Source organism: Ipomoea triloba, chromosome 6, assembly GCF_003576645.1.
Source record: "Ipomoea triloba cultivar NCNSP0323 chromosome 6, ASM357664v1".
NCBI classification, from domain to species: domain Eukaryota; kingdom Viridiplantae; phylum Streptophyta; class Magnoliopsida; order Solanales; family Convolvulaceae; genus Ipomoea; species Ipomoea triloba.
Genome location: NC_044921.1, coordinates 24,902,479 through 24,920,892, shown reverse-complemented (window position 1 = coordinate 24,920,892; position 18,414 = coordinate 24,902,479). Strand labels below are relative to the sequence as shown.

At 33.6% G+C, this 18,414-nt stretch overlaps 2 protein-coding genes across 2 annotated transcripts; one reads left to right on the top strand and one right to left on the bottom strand.

Moving 5' to 3' along the window:
- The first annotated feature begins 11,221 nt into the window (after window positions 1-11,221).
- On the top strand, window positions 11,222-13,405 carry LOC116023231 (transcription factor bHLH93-like). Its single transcript, XM_031264219.1, has 4 exons — window positions 11,222-11,868; window positions 11,966-12,133; window positions 12,470-12,640; window positions 13,114-13,405. Exons 1-4 carry the CDS (start codon window positions 11,266-11,268, stop codon window positions 13,198-13,200), a joined length of 1,029 nt encoding a protein of 342 aa, XP_031120079.1. The 5' UTR covers window positions 11,222-11,265; the 3' UTR covers window positions 13,201-13,405.
- Window positions 13,406-14,806: 1,401 nt separating this feature from the next.
- On the bottom strand, window positions 14,807-17,961 carry LOC116022631 (glutamyl-tRNA reductase 1, chloroplastic-like). Its single transcript, XM_031263405.1, has 3 exons — window positions 17,497-17,961; window positions 16,483-16,724; window positions 14,807-16,086 (listed from the first exon to the last, which is right to left on the bottom strand). Exons 1-3 carry the CDS (start codon window positions 17,768-17,770, stop codon window positions 14,956-14,958), a joined length of 1,647 nt encoding a protein of 548 aa, XP_031119265.1. The 5' UTR covers window positions 17,771-17,961; the 3' UTR covers window positions 14,807-14,955.
- Between the last annotated feature and the right edge of the window lie 453 nt (window positions 17,962-18,414).

Sequence of the window (18,414 nt, the reverse complement as noted above, 5' to 3'; positions counted from 1 at the left end):
ACTCTTCAATTATACTTGTCATCACTTCTTTTTTTTTTTTTTTGAAACAAATAATTGTCTTCACTTTTATCTATTAATTATTTGTGAAGTGACTTTTTTCATCCCCGAAAAGGTATTGACAAAACCAAACTCGTAATCTTTAGATACGAGAATCATGATCTATCCACTTGACAACTTTTTTGGGCTGAAATGCAATATTTTGCTAAGTGTGGAGTAAATGCATATCTAAAAACATAATAAATCTCAATCAAGGTTATATCCTTGATTTATGTCCCTCTTTTTGGATGCTAATAAATGTGTACATTTTACTTTAAATGTTGTACACTTCAATGTCATTAGACAAAATTGCCCCTACTACATTCTTGTTATACAAAACTACCCTTACACCTTTAGTTTTAACTCCATCATTATTACCCCACACATATATCTATCATATCTTTTTCCTATTATTTAATTATCATTTTATTTAAATTATTAATTTCTATTTAATGGTTGATTATATTTTAATTAAATTTCTATGAATGCTAAATCATATATGTGTGTATAAAATACATATATTATTTGTGTATATATAATTTGAATTATACATTTTAATTATTTTTATTTTTTAATATTTTAATATTGGGCATAAGTTTTCGCGCATCGCGCGTACAAAATACTAGTATATATACAATTTGTGGGTTTTCTATATATACACCAAAAGACATTTACATGTGCTAAATAATAATTTAATTAGGTGATAATTGTCTTGTGCTATCATTTATAAATTTGTCAATTATTTTCTAACATGCACAACACATTGATATAAATTAGATGGTGACTTTCAGAATATCTTTTTGTATATATAATATAATTTGCATCTAATCACCAACTTAATTAGTTTCCAAGTTGCCTCAATTCCACGATCATCGCAACAATATTAATAGACCGTCTTATGAATGTGCAATTCATATTATTAAAGGTGCAATTGGCCATTACTCTTCTTCATTTCATTATATTAACTTAGCACTCATGGAAAGCTAATTAAGCAAGCAACAAGTCTTCATGGGAAATCTTGTGAGTTGTGAATGCAACCAACCTACCTAGCTCATGTACAATACACACTATTATTGATGTTTGCGTTTCACCTTCATTAAAGATTTAACTCATCAGTTAAAATTGATCAAGATAGTGATGGCTATTCATTTTAAATACGTTACTGAAAAATATGAGATTTCTATAACCCACAATAAGTGATTGAAAGTTTAGGACTTCATATTTTTTAAAAATAGCCATTCCGACCAATTTTTCAACTATGGGGATTTGAAAAATCCTTTGCAATTACTGACCACCCGTCAAAAGGGGTTGATAACCGTCACCAAAAAAAAAAATCACTGAAAAACTTGACTGGTTAACTCATTGGGTTTGTTTGTAGAGTTTTGAGTAACGGTCGAAATCCTCTTCTACTTCTTTTTTAAAGTACGTTTTTATTATTTAACATTACCTTTAAGAGATGCCCAAAAACCAAAGAACACATATAACATTGACATAGGTAATTAATGTATGATTATCAACCACATAATCTAAACCAAACACACACTTAACGCGACTAATTAAGCTTGCACTTGACCATGTTATGCGTGATTATTGCAAAGTAAACTTTCCAAAAAAAAAAATCCTACTAGGAGACTTTACCTAAGCCAGACAATTTTGTAGGAAGACATAGTACGTGGTATGATTTTCAAAAGTATGGAAAATCCTGTGAGTACAGCCAAAGAAATCCGATTTCGTTAGGTGAAGCAAATTGAAATTTAAGCAATTTTTGTTGATGCAAATTGTGGGTTTGAAAAAAATTAAACAAACTGATGATGTTTGGTGGCTCCAAATTTGGAGGATTTGCACCAACAACTATCTCCCTATGCTCTCTTTGAATATACATAACACAACAACTAACAACGTTGTCATAACCAACCTAATATTTATAATTACAAGCAGCTTAGATTCTAGCTAGGAGCCAAAAGAGTGCAATTTTGTCGGTATTCGAAAGCCACTGTACGTACGAAACCCTAACGCACAAAATTGTTTATAATAATAAGGTGTTTGGGATCTTTGAAATGATTGTGGTTGGATTTGAGTGTAGTTGGACTATGGAACAGGCAGCCGATATCCTTGAACAAACTTTTGTATTTTGAGGGCTTGGGGAAATATTTTAGAGGTTGGTGATGATCGTTGGATTTTCTCCTCGTATTTTGGTGTCTTGTTGCGTATGTCTTTTAGTAGCTCTAGCTACACCATCCAATTTCATATCATTGGTATTTTTAAGCAGATTCTGTGTGAGGGACTCGATCGAGAGGGTGTTATTAAGTATCGGTCTATACAGGAGTAATGTTCTACCCACTTAAGTATTCATTTTAGGGCATATTACTGGTATTTTTGTACTTATGACAATAAAGAGTACTTAATTAGAAACTCTTATTACAATCATAAAATTGTGTATTTTCACACACCCGAAGAGAGAAAATCTACAAAATTTTCAAAAATTTTGATCACATTTTAGTTTTTAGGTGGTTGGAATTTCATACCACCTTTAATTGATATTATTAGATTGTAAGTTTTAGGCATTATTAATGATATTCTAATGCTAATTAATCTTATTCCTTGAGAACGTGTACTCTAATTAACTATCAATTTAGTTACTTTAGTTGAAACAAAACATATTTTTCAATTTGACACCAGTTGTGTCTGACCTTGAAAAAGGTCTGTGTCCATGTGTTACATACTTTGACTCATAAAAAATCAATCAACCCACGTAAGTGAGGGGCATACTAAGATTATATAGTCTGACTATTAGTTTAGCATTTTAGATGAAATGCAATACATATTTCAATTTTTATTCTAGTTTATCTATGACGGTGTTTATTCATGCCAGCTAAAACTTTTTCAAAATGTAGGATATAGCTTTTCTCCAAGATTATATCCTAGAATAATGTATATACTTCTGTCTATGTTGACATATGAACATAAACCATTAATTTATATTGATGCCAGCCAAAACTTTTGAGGAACACATTGAAAAGTGATAATTAATAACATCAACATGGCTGCTATCTCTCCTTAATAACTGGAAATCAACCTTCACGAAAGCGACCTTTGCATGGTGGTTGCAGTTTGATGGTGGACAAGGAAATCTTCTAGACAATTCGATTGTGAACAAATGGCATTGATTAAGGTATTTTTGTCACTTCTTTACCTCTCTGGTCAAGAAAATAACATATATATTTCTCAATGCAATCAAATTGATTAATTTTATTGCAAATGTTTAATGAATAATAAAGCAAAAAATCTAAAGATGATAGTGACTCGAGGTGACTTGAGACCATAGTTTTAGTAATACCAGTAGAGTTTAGATGACTAATTTTTAGTACAATGACATGATATTTATACATGACATGTAATTTGGCTAGTTGTCATGTAAAGATGGTCTATGAGGGAGAATCTTGTGCGACTATAAGTTTGTAATAAATTACCTTAATTATAGGGATAACTCGTTTTGCCTTTTAATAAGGTTACTTCAAAGTGAAAGATCGAAGCTAGAGACAATGTAAGCTTTAAGACAACGGAAACTCATTTCTTTCCAATCCTTAGATTGAGCAAATTCCGCCAAGGATGGTAATCCCGCCCAACAAGTTATATGATATGTTAAATATTTGAAGAAAATATTTAAGAGTGATTTTTATATGAGAGGGGATTGTTTTGATTTGTGAGGTTCAATTTGAATGGATTAATAATGTTTATTTTAAGGATAGGAAAAATAAATAAAAGCTTTATTCTTCACGAACAACAAATTGGCCGGTCAACAAAGACTCATGGCATGGCCCAGGTTTTTCAAGAGGAGATCTAACACCTTGGAAACATATCTCCCCATATAATTGAGCAACAAGACCAGCTAGCCTTATTAATTAGTACATATTTTGAGGGTTTGGTTTTGCCATTATTTTCCCAACTTAAGCACACAAAATAGATTTTAATGCCCCGACTAGGGCAACATGTGGGATCATGCCCATAGATGTTTAGTCTAAACCACTATATATTCAATTTATTTGATCTTATTGAAAATATATTTATTATAATCATTTATAAGATCAATGAAAATTTAATAATTTTGAATAATAAGACGTCGGAATTCGACCTCACTTCAGGTGAGTCATTTTCGGTGACCTAAGGACAGTAGTCTAGTGATTAAAAGCTGCATTTAGAATTTCACTTCTAAATTAGCAATAGGGTGAGTGTTTGCATCCTGTCACACTTTAATTTGTACGTAGCAATGTATAAATTGGTATTGAATTTTAAATTTAAGACAGATTCATAGAGTCCAGAAATTAATTTGGCAAAATTGTGAAACGGTGGATTATCCAGTAATAATAGTAATAATAAGCGATGGGAGGGATGGTGGTGTTTTGTCTTCTATAGATTCTTACATTGTATCAATTGATTATAATTATTATATAATTTCGTAGATTGGACAGCTAATATATTTAGTACTCTGTCATTACTTGTCGTTTTCTTCGTCAGCCTCCGATCTGCAACTAGAAATCCCCATGCCAAAATTAAAATAAAAGCCTCGTGTGTCGTCATCTCATCTCTCAGAAGAAAACCGTGAACTATTTAGTTTAGTATCCATCCAACTATTTGGGCAAAGAAAACCATTGGCTCACTTCTAGATCACTAATGATACCATTTCTAGCTATCTTAATTATTGTTTAATACTTTAATTTATGGGAAAATAATTAATAATTATCATAATCACCTTGATTTACAACTAAATTAAATGCTACGGAGTATTAAACTAGTATTGTAACTATTCTTAGTCCAAGCTAGCCGGCCTGCTGCACAGAAATAGTCTTGGCCGGTTAGTTATCATTATATTCAGTTAAAGAAATGGACACCATACACTTTTATAAAATATATAATTCCTAGTGTGTAAAACTTATTTTACTTTCAATATTAGATAAGTCATTATATTATGAAGTATTTGAAAACCAGGAAAATGACTTCTGGAAAATGTTTTATGGAAAATTCTGAAAAACTGATGTATTTGATTCATTTTATGAAAAATGAGTAGAATTGTATAATTAGACATTTTAATTATTTTATTTAGAATATAAAATATTTACAATAATATTTAAAATAATGTTATTTAAAAAACCTATAGTTTCCAGGGGAAGTCATTTTCCTCCAAATTTGGCGGAAGTCATTTTCCTCCAAATCAATCATATTTTCCGTAGTCAACGGAAAATGTTTTCTGTTGACTTGATTTTTCTAGTGCATTCAAATGTTGTAAACCCGAAAAATGATTTACAAACACACCCTTAATTTAATCTATGAGTTTCAATAACTAATTAAATGTTTAGACCTAACTAAGAGTTAAATTTATATTAGGAATAATTAGAAAACTAGGTTTACACTATAACTCCAACTAATAAAGATAAAAAATATATATATTTTTTTTTTCTAAAGGGAGTATTCAAGTAGTCCTTATAGTAAACCATACATAAAGCTAAGGGCCAAGATTTACAAAAGAAGAAAAACAATGAATGCATTGAACTCATCACCTACGTACGCTGTAAATTTGTTGGGTGTGCAGTATATGATCACATGGAGCCGGTGGAGTGTACTACGTTGATTTCAGGTATAAAGAGAGACTGTCATAAAGGAGAAACAATAAGACAGAGAGTACACTTTTTTTTGTGTGATGATAGGGTTTCTACTTTCTATTATAACTATTGCATATTCAAAACCTCAGCCTCAGGGCATAGCTAGAAAACAAAAAACTAGTAGGAGACAATGACAGAGAGCCCTAGAGAGAGAGAGAGCGCCAAATTTTAATGGCGGTTTTGAGCTAATCTTGTGGGCTGCCGTAGTTGTATTCTCGAAAAGGATCAAACATGCCCCCACTGCACTGGCTTTTTTCACCGGCCACCCCCCACCATTATCCTCCATGCTCTCTATTGAATTGATTCTTCACGGTTCAAATATATGAATGGTGAACAACGTAACACAACTACTTTCACCAACTGGTTTACTTTTACTCAGTATCCCATACAACCATTTATATTATTCAATGGATGCGGTATTGACTCTTTGTGTTTCAACAAGTTGAAAAAATATAGATGAACAGATACTACAATGTAATAGAGTCAGTAGTACATTTATATTATTATTTGTTTTATATATATATACACTGTTCAGTATGAACGTCAATAGTATCTGATACAATCAATTATATCATGTAGATAATGAACAACCTAACCAATCATTTTTATCTTATCAATGTCCAATTAGCACCTGTGTCTATAATTGTCAATACAACCCACCCCCCACCCCCCACACACGCAGAGGATCAGGGCATTTCACCCGAGTTAGTTGGATCGTTGGACAGTTAACTTGATAAGTAAAAAGTTCTAAGTTCTAAGTTCTACTTACTACGAGAACTGCCTGCTGATCTTAGGTTAATTACAAATCAGCCTTCACTTAAGTGCACATTCAAATAGCGACATGCTACCAACACTAGTATCAATACTATTACTTAGATATACTCTCATGTGTAATTTGTCAAGTATTACACACGAATAGAGTTTACCTAAATTGTTTTGGTATTATTAGTGCCATTGTGGATTGACATCTTACACAATTTCATATCTTAATTTATATTGGATTCATAGATGTATAAAATATAAAAGCCACATTATTAGACTACTATACGTGCTTATCTTGAAATGATATTGATTGGATAGAAACGGTCAAAGTGCATGATAAATTTGACACGTTTATATTATACTTGTGAAATATTATCTGTTACATAAAAAAATATTATATTGTGTGAATGATATAGATATAGATAGATTTTGTCCTGTATTATACAGCTAATATTACCTTTAACAAATGAATCTAAAAGTTTGAAAAAAAAAACGAATAGATCCATTTGCATTATAGTAAGACCATTAGGGTCAACAAGAATTAAATTATGATATGTACCATCTATATATGCATTCAATTCATTTCATCTGTTTACCTTTTCCAACAATTCTGTGCCTTGTAAAGAAGAACTTTTTGTCATTAAGATAGATGTTGCATACTTGGAATATTAAATTGTTTATTAAATAAATGAAAGAGAAATTACGAGGAAGAAAATGATTCTTATTAGTGCATCCATGCACGATTGCCTGTAGTAATTGACTAGAAAGATGATGAACTTTTTGGGGAATAATAATTCAACCGGACCCCGGAGGTTTTTGAAGATCAAGATTGGACCCCACTTGTTTTTAAAAATTGCACGAAGACCCCAATAAAGTGATAAACTTTTTGAATTTGTTATATTTCCGAAGAGAAATAGTAATAGAAGCAAGGGGTATTTTATATACTAGTATTAGAATAAGGGGAAATGATATTTTTCATTCCTTTTTTTTTTTTTTTATAACTCAGTCATCTTGATTTTGTCGAATTAATTTTTGAACTCCACAAATTTACTCTAGTCCAATTTTTGGAGCCCCATTTCTATATTGTCTTCACCCTACTATTGGAAATAAGTTTTAAGTACAATTTCTCAAGCATTAGACCATTGTCCTAGTAGCATATTTTCATTCTTATATTTATATATAAAATAGTAATATCAATATCTCAATTATTAACGTAAGCATTATTGACCATTTAATTTTGTACAAGGTGACTGTTCATCCCTCTTTTTATGAGGTGGCTGTTTTAAAAATTTTATTTTCTCAACTTATTAATTGAGACTGTAATACTCTAAACTGTAAATTATAATAATTTCATCCCTATATTAACTAACTAACATGCATCTTACATGCCGTGGGAAGGTGATTGACTTTAAAAATATTTATTGTTGAGAGATCAAAAATAAAAAATCACCCTCTTATTAAAAGTTCAAAAATATTTCCGTCAACCATTCAAAGACTAAAATCATCAGTTTGCATTGTATGAAAATTAAGAATGAAAAATGCCTATCTTTCTAAGAATAAAGTTGAGAAATATTTATTATTTTAAACACGTTTATTATTCTATGTGGCTCAGAGCTAAGATGGTACTAATGTACAAAAAGGCGAGTCACGTAGCAGAGATTAGAAGTGTGAAGGTGCCGGTGCTGCTGCGTAGTTTGGTAACGTGAACTAGCTGCTGCGCTTTGACTATTCAGTACGTATTCTGAATCTTTTACTATCAACTTTATTGTTCGTCTTTTTAAATTAACTCATCTAAAATGAAAGAATTTGGATTTGGCATTGTCCTTAAAACCACCAAACTTTTTTGCCTAGCAGCCTGAAAAGGTTCTGTCTTTGTGTCGGCGGTTTTTGAGGTCGATCGACCCACATTTTAACTTGCTAAAATCTTTTCCTACCCATGTGCTAAAAAGTTAGAATATTGTTTGATGAGTGGATAAAATATAATTATTGATAGATTTTTTTGTTGAGGTGGAGCACATATTTTAATTTGATGTCAGAATAATTCTCATGTATGTTAAAGATCATGAATTTGAATTTTTACCTCAATCGATAAAAAGGGACTATGGTCTTAGTGTAGTTGGGGCCATAAAAAAGTAATCTACCCTTACACGTGAGGGGCGTGTTGAGCATATAATATACAGTATAAAGTAAATGTGCAATTCAACTATTAGTTTAGAGTTTTAGTTAAGATGGAACACATGCTTCAATTTGAATATAAAGCAAAATAATAATATAAAAAAAGATGGGAATAATCAAGCTTAAATTATCCCAAAAAAAATGTATATATTTTTAATTCCCATTATTATCCATATATCAACATAACAAATCAATATTTTTCCCTCACATTACCCAATTAAAGTAAGCAGGGAGAATCCTTATATTCCTTGAACCAATAAGACATACAACATAAGCCAAAACGGAATTAATTAAGAATATACAAAAGCTTTAGTAATTAGTAGTTCTGCCTGTCAGGTGAAAATAGAATGAAAAATGAGGTCTGACAGCTGAAAGCATAATATAAATTAATGGGGATTAAAGGTTAATTAAGTATACCGAAGTTAAACTAATCCGGTGATTATTCTAAAGGAAATTTCGCAATGGTATTATCTTGTTTTAAATAACAAAAGAAGTAAATTAAAGAATAAAGACAGAAGAAAAGCCAGATCAAACAGGGCTGAAATGGGTCAAGAGTTTTAAAACATAATTATAATCGACCTGCGGATCTCTAACCTTACTAATTAAAGTATATATATAGCTCAAGATTTATCTCATCATTAAAAAAATAAAAAAACATAGGTGAAGAGTTTATTACTTATCACATTCGAAGTAATAAGTATTTTTTTTAAATACTACTGACTGCCCCAAACCCATAACCTCCTATTTGGGAGAGTCTCTTCGTACAACTAGACCATAAGGTGATTAGCAAATGATAAGTATTTAGTTAAGTAAAAAAATTATTTTTGATATTTGAACAATGGTAGTATTACCATTTTGTATCTGATGAGGCCCAATTGGTATTTTTCATTAAAGTATTAGTATTTTACTAGTGCGGTGCAAGGAAAAAAATATTAGTACTTGGAGAAAATAAAAGAAAAAAATAAAAAATTTCAAATTTTACCATGATTTTTTTTTTTGTGTGACAAAAAACAAAAATATAGTCACTATTTCAGAAGGTGTGATGGGTAATGCTTATTTTCATGTGTTTTTCTTTTGTAACAAAGAAAATGTAATATAAAAGAAAATAATAAAAATAAAAAGCAGTACTCCGTATTATTATTAGTTTATTCCCTCTTAGTTACGTTGTTGATGTACGCAATTAATTGATGGAGAACCCCATACTAACCCCGTCATCCTTGGGCAGACAGGAATGCAGGTCAAAGATTTCAGAATATTCCAAATTAAAATTTTCAATATGAATTAACTATGTAGCAAATTTCGGTGAAAACGACGTTAAAATATACAACCGCAACACCAAGCAGTAGAAATTCCAGTGGCCGCGTTTTGAGAAAGACTTCGTCAAATTTGCAAAATAATAATAATAATTCGTAATTTTATGATAGTTTAAGTGTGGTTACAAATTTATATCATTAGTCATCTTAAATGGGGTTTACCACCAAGTTGATTAATTGAGCAATCAATGACCAATAATTAATTGAACCTATCAATTTGTTTAGATTTTTTTTTTTTTTTTGTGATGAAATTACAAAAAAAAAATTTGATTTTTTTTATCATATTTACAACGTTGAGATGTGTATTAATGTCGATTATTTTAGTTTTTACCCCTACATAGTGCAAATATGGTCGTGGTGGTTGGTTCTATTAAAAAAAAAATTCTCCTACCCCGCTCAAATGTAATAGGCAACGTAGAGATGTTTGATAATGTCGATTATTTTAGCTTTTACCCCTACATAATACAATTATGATTTTGTTGGTGGGTTCTATAGGGAAATCCTCTCTCACTATTCGCTTATGTGTATTAATGCACAAACCACACAAGAGAAGTAACCACATTTGGAAGGCATGTACAACAAGATGGACTGAAAGAGCATTGACAAGAATTAAACACGTGACCTTTTAGTACGAAAATCGTACACATATGTAATAGTTCGTAAACAACACAAGAGTGGTAGATGCATTAAGAAGCTATATTTGTGTGACAATTTGGACTACAAAGGTGTTTGTAAGAATTGAACAATACACGACTTTGCAATACAAAAATTATATTTTATCTACTCTCCTCACTCTTTTCGGGATATCAAATTTATAATTTTGTTTAAAATAAAAGGATAGAAGCTCCTAATAAGTTATTCCTAATTGTTATTGATTAATCTCTCGATACCCATGCCTGAATCTATAAAACTCAATTTTATTAAGAAAAAAATCAAGTCTTTTAATAAATCATCATTAATTATTTGGGCTTTAATAAACTATATTTAATTATTTTGTATTGATTTACGAGTACTTTTTTAAAAGAGATTGGACGTACTCCTAAGTCCTAGCTAACACTCATGACTCTTTTATTGGTGTAGTGGCCATAATAAATACATTCATAATAAGATTGCTTTCATATATTCAATAATAATAATAATAATAATAATAATAATAATAATAATAATAATAATATTATGATTGCTTTCATTTGTGTTCACTATATAAGCCCATCCTCCACTTGGTGCAACCTCATTCTCATCAAGGCTTCTTCTACCAAAGATCGCCACCTTCAAACCTTTTCAAGAAAAAGACAAAAAGAAAGAGAGAGAGAGAGAGAGAGATGGATTATTACTATGAAAATGGCTTCTTGGAAGAGTTATTAGCTTTAAGAAATGAGTCGTGGGAAGGAAACAATATTGCCATGGGAATGGGAATGGAGATCAATGATGAGCTCTTAGTCAACTACAATGACTGGCCGAGCAACGATTGCACCGTCTTTGATTCTTTCGGAGAAAACGCCATGCCCGTCCCGCCACCTGGCACCGCCGCCTCGGCCTCCGCCTTTTGTTTTGATGAACTCTCTCACTACTTACCTCTTGACCAAAGTCAAAGTTACTTTCTGTCCGAGTTCTGTAGTCCGCCAGCTGTATTTGGTGACGAACTGTCGCCTCAGCTAGCGGAATCCTCGAGCACCAAGCTGGAATCATTGCCATTCCCGGGTAGTCAAGAAGACCTGTCGTCCATCTTGGACCCGGTTCAATCCTCCAGCGTTGAAACGCCGGCCAGTGCTTTCAATATCGGGTTTTGCCCCGAGAAAAAGGCCAACAAATCCAAGAAGCTCCATGGCCAACCTTCAAAGAACTTGATGGCCGAGAGACGAAGAAGAAAGAGACTTAACGACAGACTTTCCATGCTCAGATCAGTTGTTCCCAAAATTAGCAAGGTAAGCCTTCACTTTCTTGGTTATTTCATTTCTACCCACAAATATTTTGTACGTTCTACGAATCGTCCCAATAAAATGTTTTTTTTTTTCTTGATAGATGGACAGGACATCTATCCTGGGGGACACAATAGATTACATAAAAGAGTTGCTAGAGAGAATCAACAATTTGCAAGAAGAAACGGAGATGGGGACAAATGAGCTGAACCTAATGAGCATCTTCAAGAACGAGAAACCCAATGAAATGGTGGTCAGAAATTCACCAAAGGTAATATAAACTACTCCATTTTTTTGTTTGAGCGACCAACAAAATCCGCAACCACTGCTCGAAAATACTGAAAAGTGCATACTGAATAAATCTCGTCATGTAATCGTAGTCGATAAAAAATTACAATGATATAAATTGTCTCAAAACTAAGAGGGTCACTAGACCGCTTTTTCTGAAAGTTAAATTTGTAATTTTGTTATTATTGAGTAAATAATTTGACTAACTTGGTTGGAGACTGGGGTTGTCTCGTAATATAACTATTACTATATGGTTTTCAGATTCCATTACTTTTAAAATGTTGGGGGTCAATGTATAATTTTGAAGATTTGTTTGCAGTTTGATGTGGAAAGCAGAGGGGAGATGGATACGAGGATAGAGATATGCTGTGGAGCAAAGCCAGGTCTTCTGCTATCAACTGTGGCCACACTGGAGAATCTAGGCCTTGAGATTCAACAGTGTGTGATTAGCTGTTTCAATGATTTTGCAATGCAAGCTTCTTGCACTAAGGTACAACTTAACATATATGCAATATTCTAATTACTATTTACTTGAAGGGTCTAGACCCCATGTTTTTGCTGATTTTGTGGCCTTGTGGGTGTCAACTGTGTGATTAAATGGATAGAACATAATTTTAGTATCTAAAATTCATATATTTGATTTTTGTTAAATATATTTTTGGTAAAACTTATCAGGTTTTTTTTAGTACAATTTACTTTTTTGTATGGTTTACGGACTATTATATATGGACGAGATTTACTAATGCATGCTCATAAATAGCGATTGCGTGTTTCTCTCGTCATTCAGAAAAATAAAATTACCATTTTGGCACTATTTTTATTTTTGTTGGTACAACGTTATAAAATGTCTCTAATATAACATTGGCTAAAACGGATTTCTTAATTTTATTTCTGCATAAAGTTTATCAAGCATATGGTAGGTGTTTTCTCCTTTTAACTCAACATTTTTTGTGATGGTGATAGGAATTGGAGCAAAGGGAAGTCCTAAGTTCAGAAGACATAAGGCAGGCACTGTATAGAAATGCTGGATATGGAGGGAAGTGTTTCTAAAAGAAAACATCAAAATAGAGGAAAGTGAGGATAGTCTCTGGATCTTGTTTGACAAGACATGGAGGTTTTCGAGAGAGTTTACATTGTAGTTAATTTTTGTGAATTTTGTCATCCTAAATATGTGGATATTTCTTTTTATATATTTATATCAAAAGTTTTGGTTGATTTTATTTATTAATGCCATACATCTATTTTCAACCATCAATTTTAATGTACTGTTAGAGTCACAGGTAATCAATTAGCAAGTTCAATGTACCTTTAAAATAATAGTTGATCGATAATGTTGAAAAACTTCTCTTTGCCATTACAATTAGGATTATAAACACAAAAGCATGTATTATAAATCTATTCTCAACTAGTAAGTTCAGTGTACCATTAGAGTCATAGTTAATCGACTAGCAATTTCAACGTACTATTAAAATCATAGTTGACTCATAAGGTTGAAAATTTTCTCCTTACTGTAACGATTATGATTATAAACATAAAAACAAGCATTATTTTTAATAAACAACAAATTAAAAATAAAAATAGGGAGGAATTGCAATGCATTATTAAATCACGGCAATTCTAGCTAATGAGATCAAGTCGATCTAGCTATTGATCTTAATTATTACTACGGTAGATACTCTAAATTTATGAAAAAGGCATAAATAGTACTAGAAGTAATTAAGTCTAACAGAATTATACTTAACGATGTAACCATATAGTCATCAGCATTCGACATTACTAACATGAGTTCATATTTAGATGTAGCCAAACTCCGCATACGACATTACTAACATGAGTTTATATCTAGATGTAGCCAAACTCCAGAATTAGAATTTCACTGTAAATGATAAATAATATAATTATTGAATATATGTTATTATTCGTGCATTACACGGGTGCCAAATTAATTATTACTATTACTACACAAAGATATTTTAATTACAACGTACCAAAGAATGAAATTTAAAATCCTACATTATTCTCACCTTAATCTTTTCCCACAAAACTACAATTTTTTTTTTCCATTAATTCTCCTCTTCCAACAAAATGTCCTATCAATTGTTATTGAACCAGGCGACCTGTTACAGTACTTCCAATGTGACAACACAAAACAACCTCAGCTCAGTGGTCCCGTGGTCTACGTCAGTGTACAAAGCTTTTGAGGATGTCAATAAAACCGATATTGTACGTCATATGTAAATTGGGTAACACAGTCCAATAACTTTAACCCTTCATCAAAAGCCACCTGTCGAGTTTCTACCCCATTGGCACCCATTTTTTCAAGCAACTTCACCGAGCAGTCATACGTTGGAAGACTCATTTTGATACGAAACAGTGATAGAATCTATAGAAATGAATCTTTTTTGGTTAGTTCCATGCATTGAGACAAGAAGATATGGCATTATTGTTGCCTAAAAGTCTTAACTACTATTTGATGTAATCAATGAAAGACAGTACACTATTTACTGCTATGTTTGAAGCAAATGATGGATAAGGATTGGAATGATGGATAAGGATTGGGATGTATTCCCATATGGAAATAGTGAGTTTGAGTTTATCAGTAGGTTGAAAAAAAAAGTAGTTATAAACAGATACTGCATTGTAACATAGTCAGTAGTACTAAAAAAAAAAAGTATTAGGATTGGGATAAGAGATGATAATTGTAACATCATAGCTGATAGTGACATTAATAAGGATTTGCAGAGTGTAACAATGTTGGAAGAAGCTAATAAAAATTGAGAAAACAGATTGAATAAGTTTTAGTCTTCAATTCTGTGATTGTTCCACTTTAGCTCTAATCTTCTGTTCCAGAACTGATATCTCAGTTTCCAGGCTGAACATCCTGTTAAGGGCATGCATGTTTTCGAGGGTTTCGCTTAGAGTCCGGGTGTCGCTCCCATCGCACCTTAAATGCTGCATAGGACCATGGAGGATCTTGTTTACTATCCCTCTGCTGAGATCATCCACTGCTTTCCTCGCCTTCTTTGTAATGTCGTCGCCCATTTTCGACATGCATTTCTCGAGCTCTGCAACTCGGATTCGTTCTGCATAGGCTCTCAGTTTCTTGATGGTTGGGACTGTTTCCAGGGAATCCCTCCAGGCCTCGAATTGGCTGGACTCCTCAGAGATAATTGCCTGCGCTTCCATGGCTTTGCGAAGGCGGTCCTCCTTGTTTGCAGCAACGACCTCCTTAAGGTCATCGACGTTGTAGACTCGTGCAGTGTCGAGAGCGTCGACACAGGCACCCACGTTCCTAGGGACCGAGATGTCCACGAAGAGCCTTAGTCCCCCGACGCTAGGGGATACAGGCGGAAGGTCAATCACGTTCTCTCGTAGAAACAAGGCGGTTTCTGAAGCAGTGCTTGTAAAGATCACATCTGCTTCTGCAGCACAGTTTAGCATCTCAGACATGGGCTTGTAGATTATCTCGGCATCTTTCATCTCGTCCTGAATCGCAGCAACTCTATCCTCGCTTCTATTTACAACCACCATCCTCGTACAACCCTTTGCCGCCAAGTGCTTGATCACGAGCATCCCCATCTTGCCCGCCCCAATCACCAACATCCTAGCGCTAGCATGGGAGGCCTCGGGGAGCTTCATTAACGCCAGTTCAACAGCAGCAGAACTAACAGAAACCGCCCCAGCTGCAATGTTCGTTTCAGTTCTAACCCTCTTCCCCACAGTGATCGCGTGTTTGAACAGTCCACTAATGTTCCTTCCAAAACCACTCACCCCTTGCCCAACCTTCACCACTTGCTTCACCTGTGCAAGGATTTGGCCTTCTCCCAAAACCAACGAGTCCAGCCCCGCTGATACCTCGAATAGGTGCTGCGTTGCATCTTTGTTATACAGCAAAAACCGGTGCTTGCAAATCTCTGAAACAGGAACTCCACTGATCTGTCGATAAATAAGCAAATATATTGTTACGAAAGTAAACAAAAGATTTCTGAATATGATGTCTTATACTGTCATATAGAAAAGAGTATGCCTACTTACATAAATCCCTAAGACTGCCTAATCTATAGAGACTCCATATATTAAATATATATTCTATAACATATATAAAACTTCGTGTTCAATCTGAAACTTCAGTACTATCTAACAAGTGAACCACTCTCTCCAAGCAATAGAGTCAGTATAGTATACCTTAACATATAACTCTTGCCCCCGAGGTTGGGATAATCAGATTAAAACATGTTTTGTTTCATCGTTTAATCATTCTATAACAAAACGTTGGCCACACACATATAACTCGCTGAATAGCAGCCCAAAGGAAAGACAGGAAAACATTACCTTTGACATCCATTCAGTGACTTCTTTAACGCCACGATGCAGAGAAAGCGCTACAACATATATCTCCATCCTGTTACAGGTACTAAGAACAGCAGCCTCTTCAATGTGGTTCAAATTGCAGAGTTCCCCGATCGCTCTAGACCACTCCGCTTCAGGGATAGCAAGCTTCTCGCGAATTTCTACTGGTGTAGTGTGGATACTGAGCCCTATAACAACGATACTACTCCTTTCTTTTGTATATCCTGAAACAAATCAACCATCACTATCAGTTCTATTAATTTACACATGTATTTAAGAAGATGCAACCATTCAAGGAAAATTAGAGAAAAAACACTATGAGAGTCTCAAACTTAAATTAAGCCTTCAAATTTTGTAAGAAAGGGAAACAAATATGGTTCTACTGTCATACCTAGAAAAATAGAAAGTACACATTCTCTTAGTAAGTAGTTGCACTATAATATGTTCCTCTCAGTGACAAACATGCAACCAAGGAGGAATTTTGCCACCAAAAAAAAAAGAACAACAGACTACTTAGCATTTAGTTACTAGTCAATAAATCATGGAATGTAGTTTTTGAGGGAAAAGGAAAATACACACCCACTACCAAGGGTGTGTATACCACAAGTCTATACTCAAACAAAAAAGCCAACACAAGTCTATACTCAAACAAAAAAGCCAATAGACCGCTACAACCAACTGTTTGGTAAAATAATTAGCTTAACAGCCAATTTTGTCTTACAACGACCTGTTTGGTAAAATAATTAGCTTATCAGCCAATTTTGTTTTATTTGAACACTATTAACTGTTTGATTTTATTAAAAAAATTAAGTACTTCAAGTCGGTCTGATCAACTTGGCTGGGAATATCATCATCACAAGTCCTATTTTCAATTGCTGAGAACTTGCAGGTGGTAAAGAGCTTGCAGAAACTAAACAAGAATAATATGATGAAATTAAATGCAGAAAATAGGGAGCAAAAAAATCACTTATTAAACTCTTATCAAGCTATACATACTGTCAGCAGCTGATGTCTTGAGCTGTTGAAGAGCAGAAAGGCTGGAAGCCAAAGCCACATTGGCAGAGTCGGGCGTGGATTCAGTCGGAGCCACAACGTCCGACGTCGCCGATTCACATCTGACGGCGAAATTGAGCGAACCCTTATGGACTAAAGCCATTCTACCTCGACCCGAATTGCAGAACACAGCAATGGGCGCGGAAGTGGACGCGCCGGCATTGCGAAGCGGCAAAGACTCGAGCTTGGCTCCCGTAAACGCGTTCAACACAGCCATTCCCGACGACGCTAATAATTGGGTTTTGCCGGTCGGGGTGGGAAGGGGCGTGTGGCGATCAACGGAGAGAGTTTTGTATTGTGTGAAGTGGCGAGAGGAGATGCAAGCATGGTTGGACCCTTTGTAAATTTTGATGCGACTATTATTGGTGATTCAACTTCAGCTAAGCTTTTTGGCGTTTGGGATTTCTTTGAATTCTGATTGGGGGATGGTTTAGCCGTTCTATCCACACTCGCCACTACCAAACGCCTTGGAAGATCTTCTAGCAGGATTGTGGGTCCATCAACATCTCTACATAAGAAAAAGATATGTATGCAACTATCCTGTATGGGCATATGGCATATCCTATTCGAGTTAAAACTTTCACCTAGGTATCACTTTTCATGTTTAATAAAAAGATTGTCTGATTTTCCATACAGGGGTGTATGCTGGGTAAATATTATTTTCAAAGGCACTTTGAATCAATATCTTTTCAAATTAGTGTCTTTTTGGTTTGTTTGTAGATCAGCAAATAAGCTGACTCATGTTTTGGCTAGAGTCACTAGTTCTTAGTCTGGTCCAATTATTTGGTTGTCTACTATCCCTTCTTGTATTTAACATTTGATTAATAAAATTTATCGTTTTCCTTTCAAAAAAGGAAGAAG

Excerpts from the sequence above, each read along its gene's own strand:
- LOC116022631 (XM_031263405.1), bottom strand. The coding sequence starts at position 17,770 with ATGGCTGTGTTGAACGCGTTTACGGGAGCCAAGCTCGAGTCTTTGCCG. Across the intron at positions 16,725-17,496 it reads CAAGACATCAGCTGCTGACA|GATATACAAAAGAAAGGAGT; the intron begins GTATGTATAGCT and ends GATTTGTTTCAG. Across the intron at positions 16,087-16,482 it reads TCACTGAATGGATGTCAAAG|ATCAGTGGAGTTCCTGTTTC; the intron begins GTAATGTTTTCC and ends ATTTATCGACAG.
- LOC116023231 (XM_031264219.1), top strand. The coding sequence starts at position 11,266 with ATGGATTATTACTATGAAAATGGCTTCTTGGAAGAGTTATTAGCTTTA. Across the intron at positions 11,869-11,965 it reads TTGTTCCCAAAATTAGCAAG|ATGGACAGGACATCTATCCT; the intron begins GTAAGCCTTCAC and ends TTTTCTTGATAG. Across the intron at positions 12,641-13,113 it reads TGCAAGCTTCTTGCACTAAG|GAATTGGAGCAAAGGGAAGT; the intron begins GTACAACTTAAC and ends TGATGGTGATAG.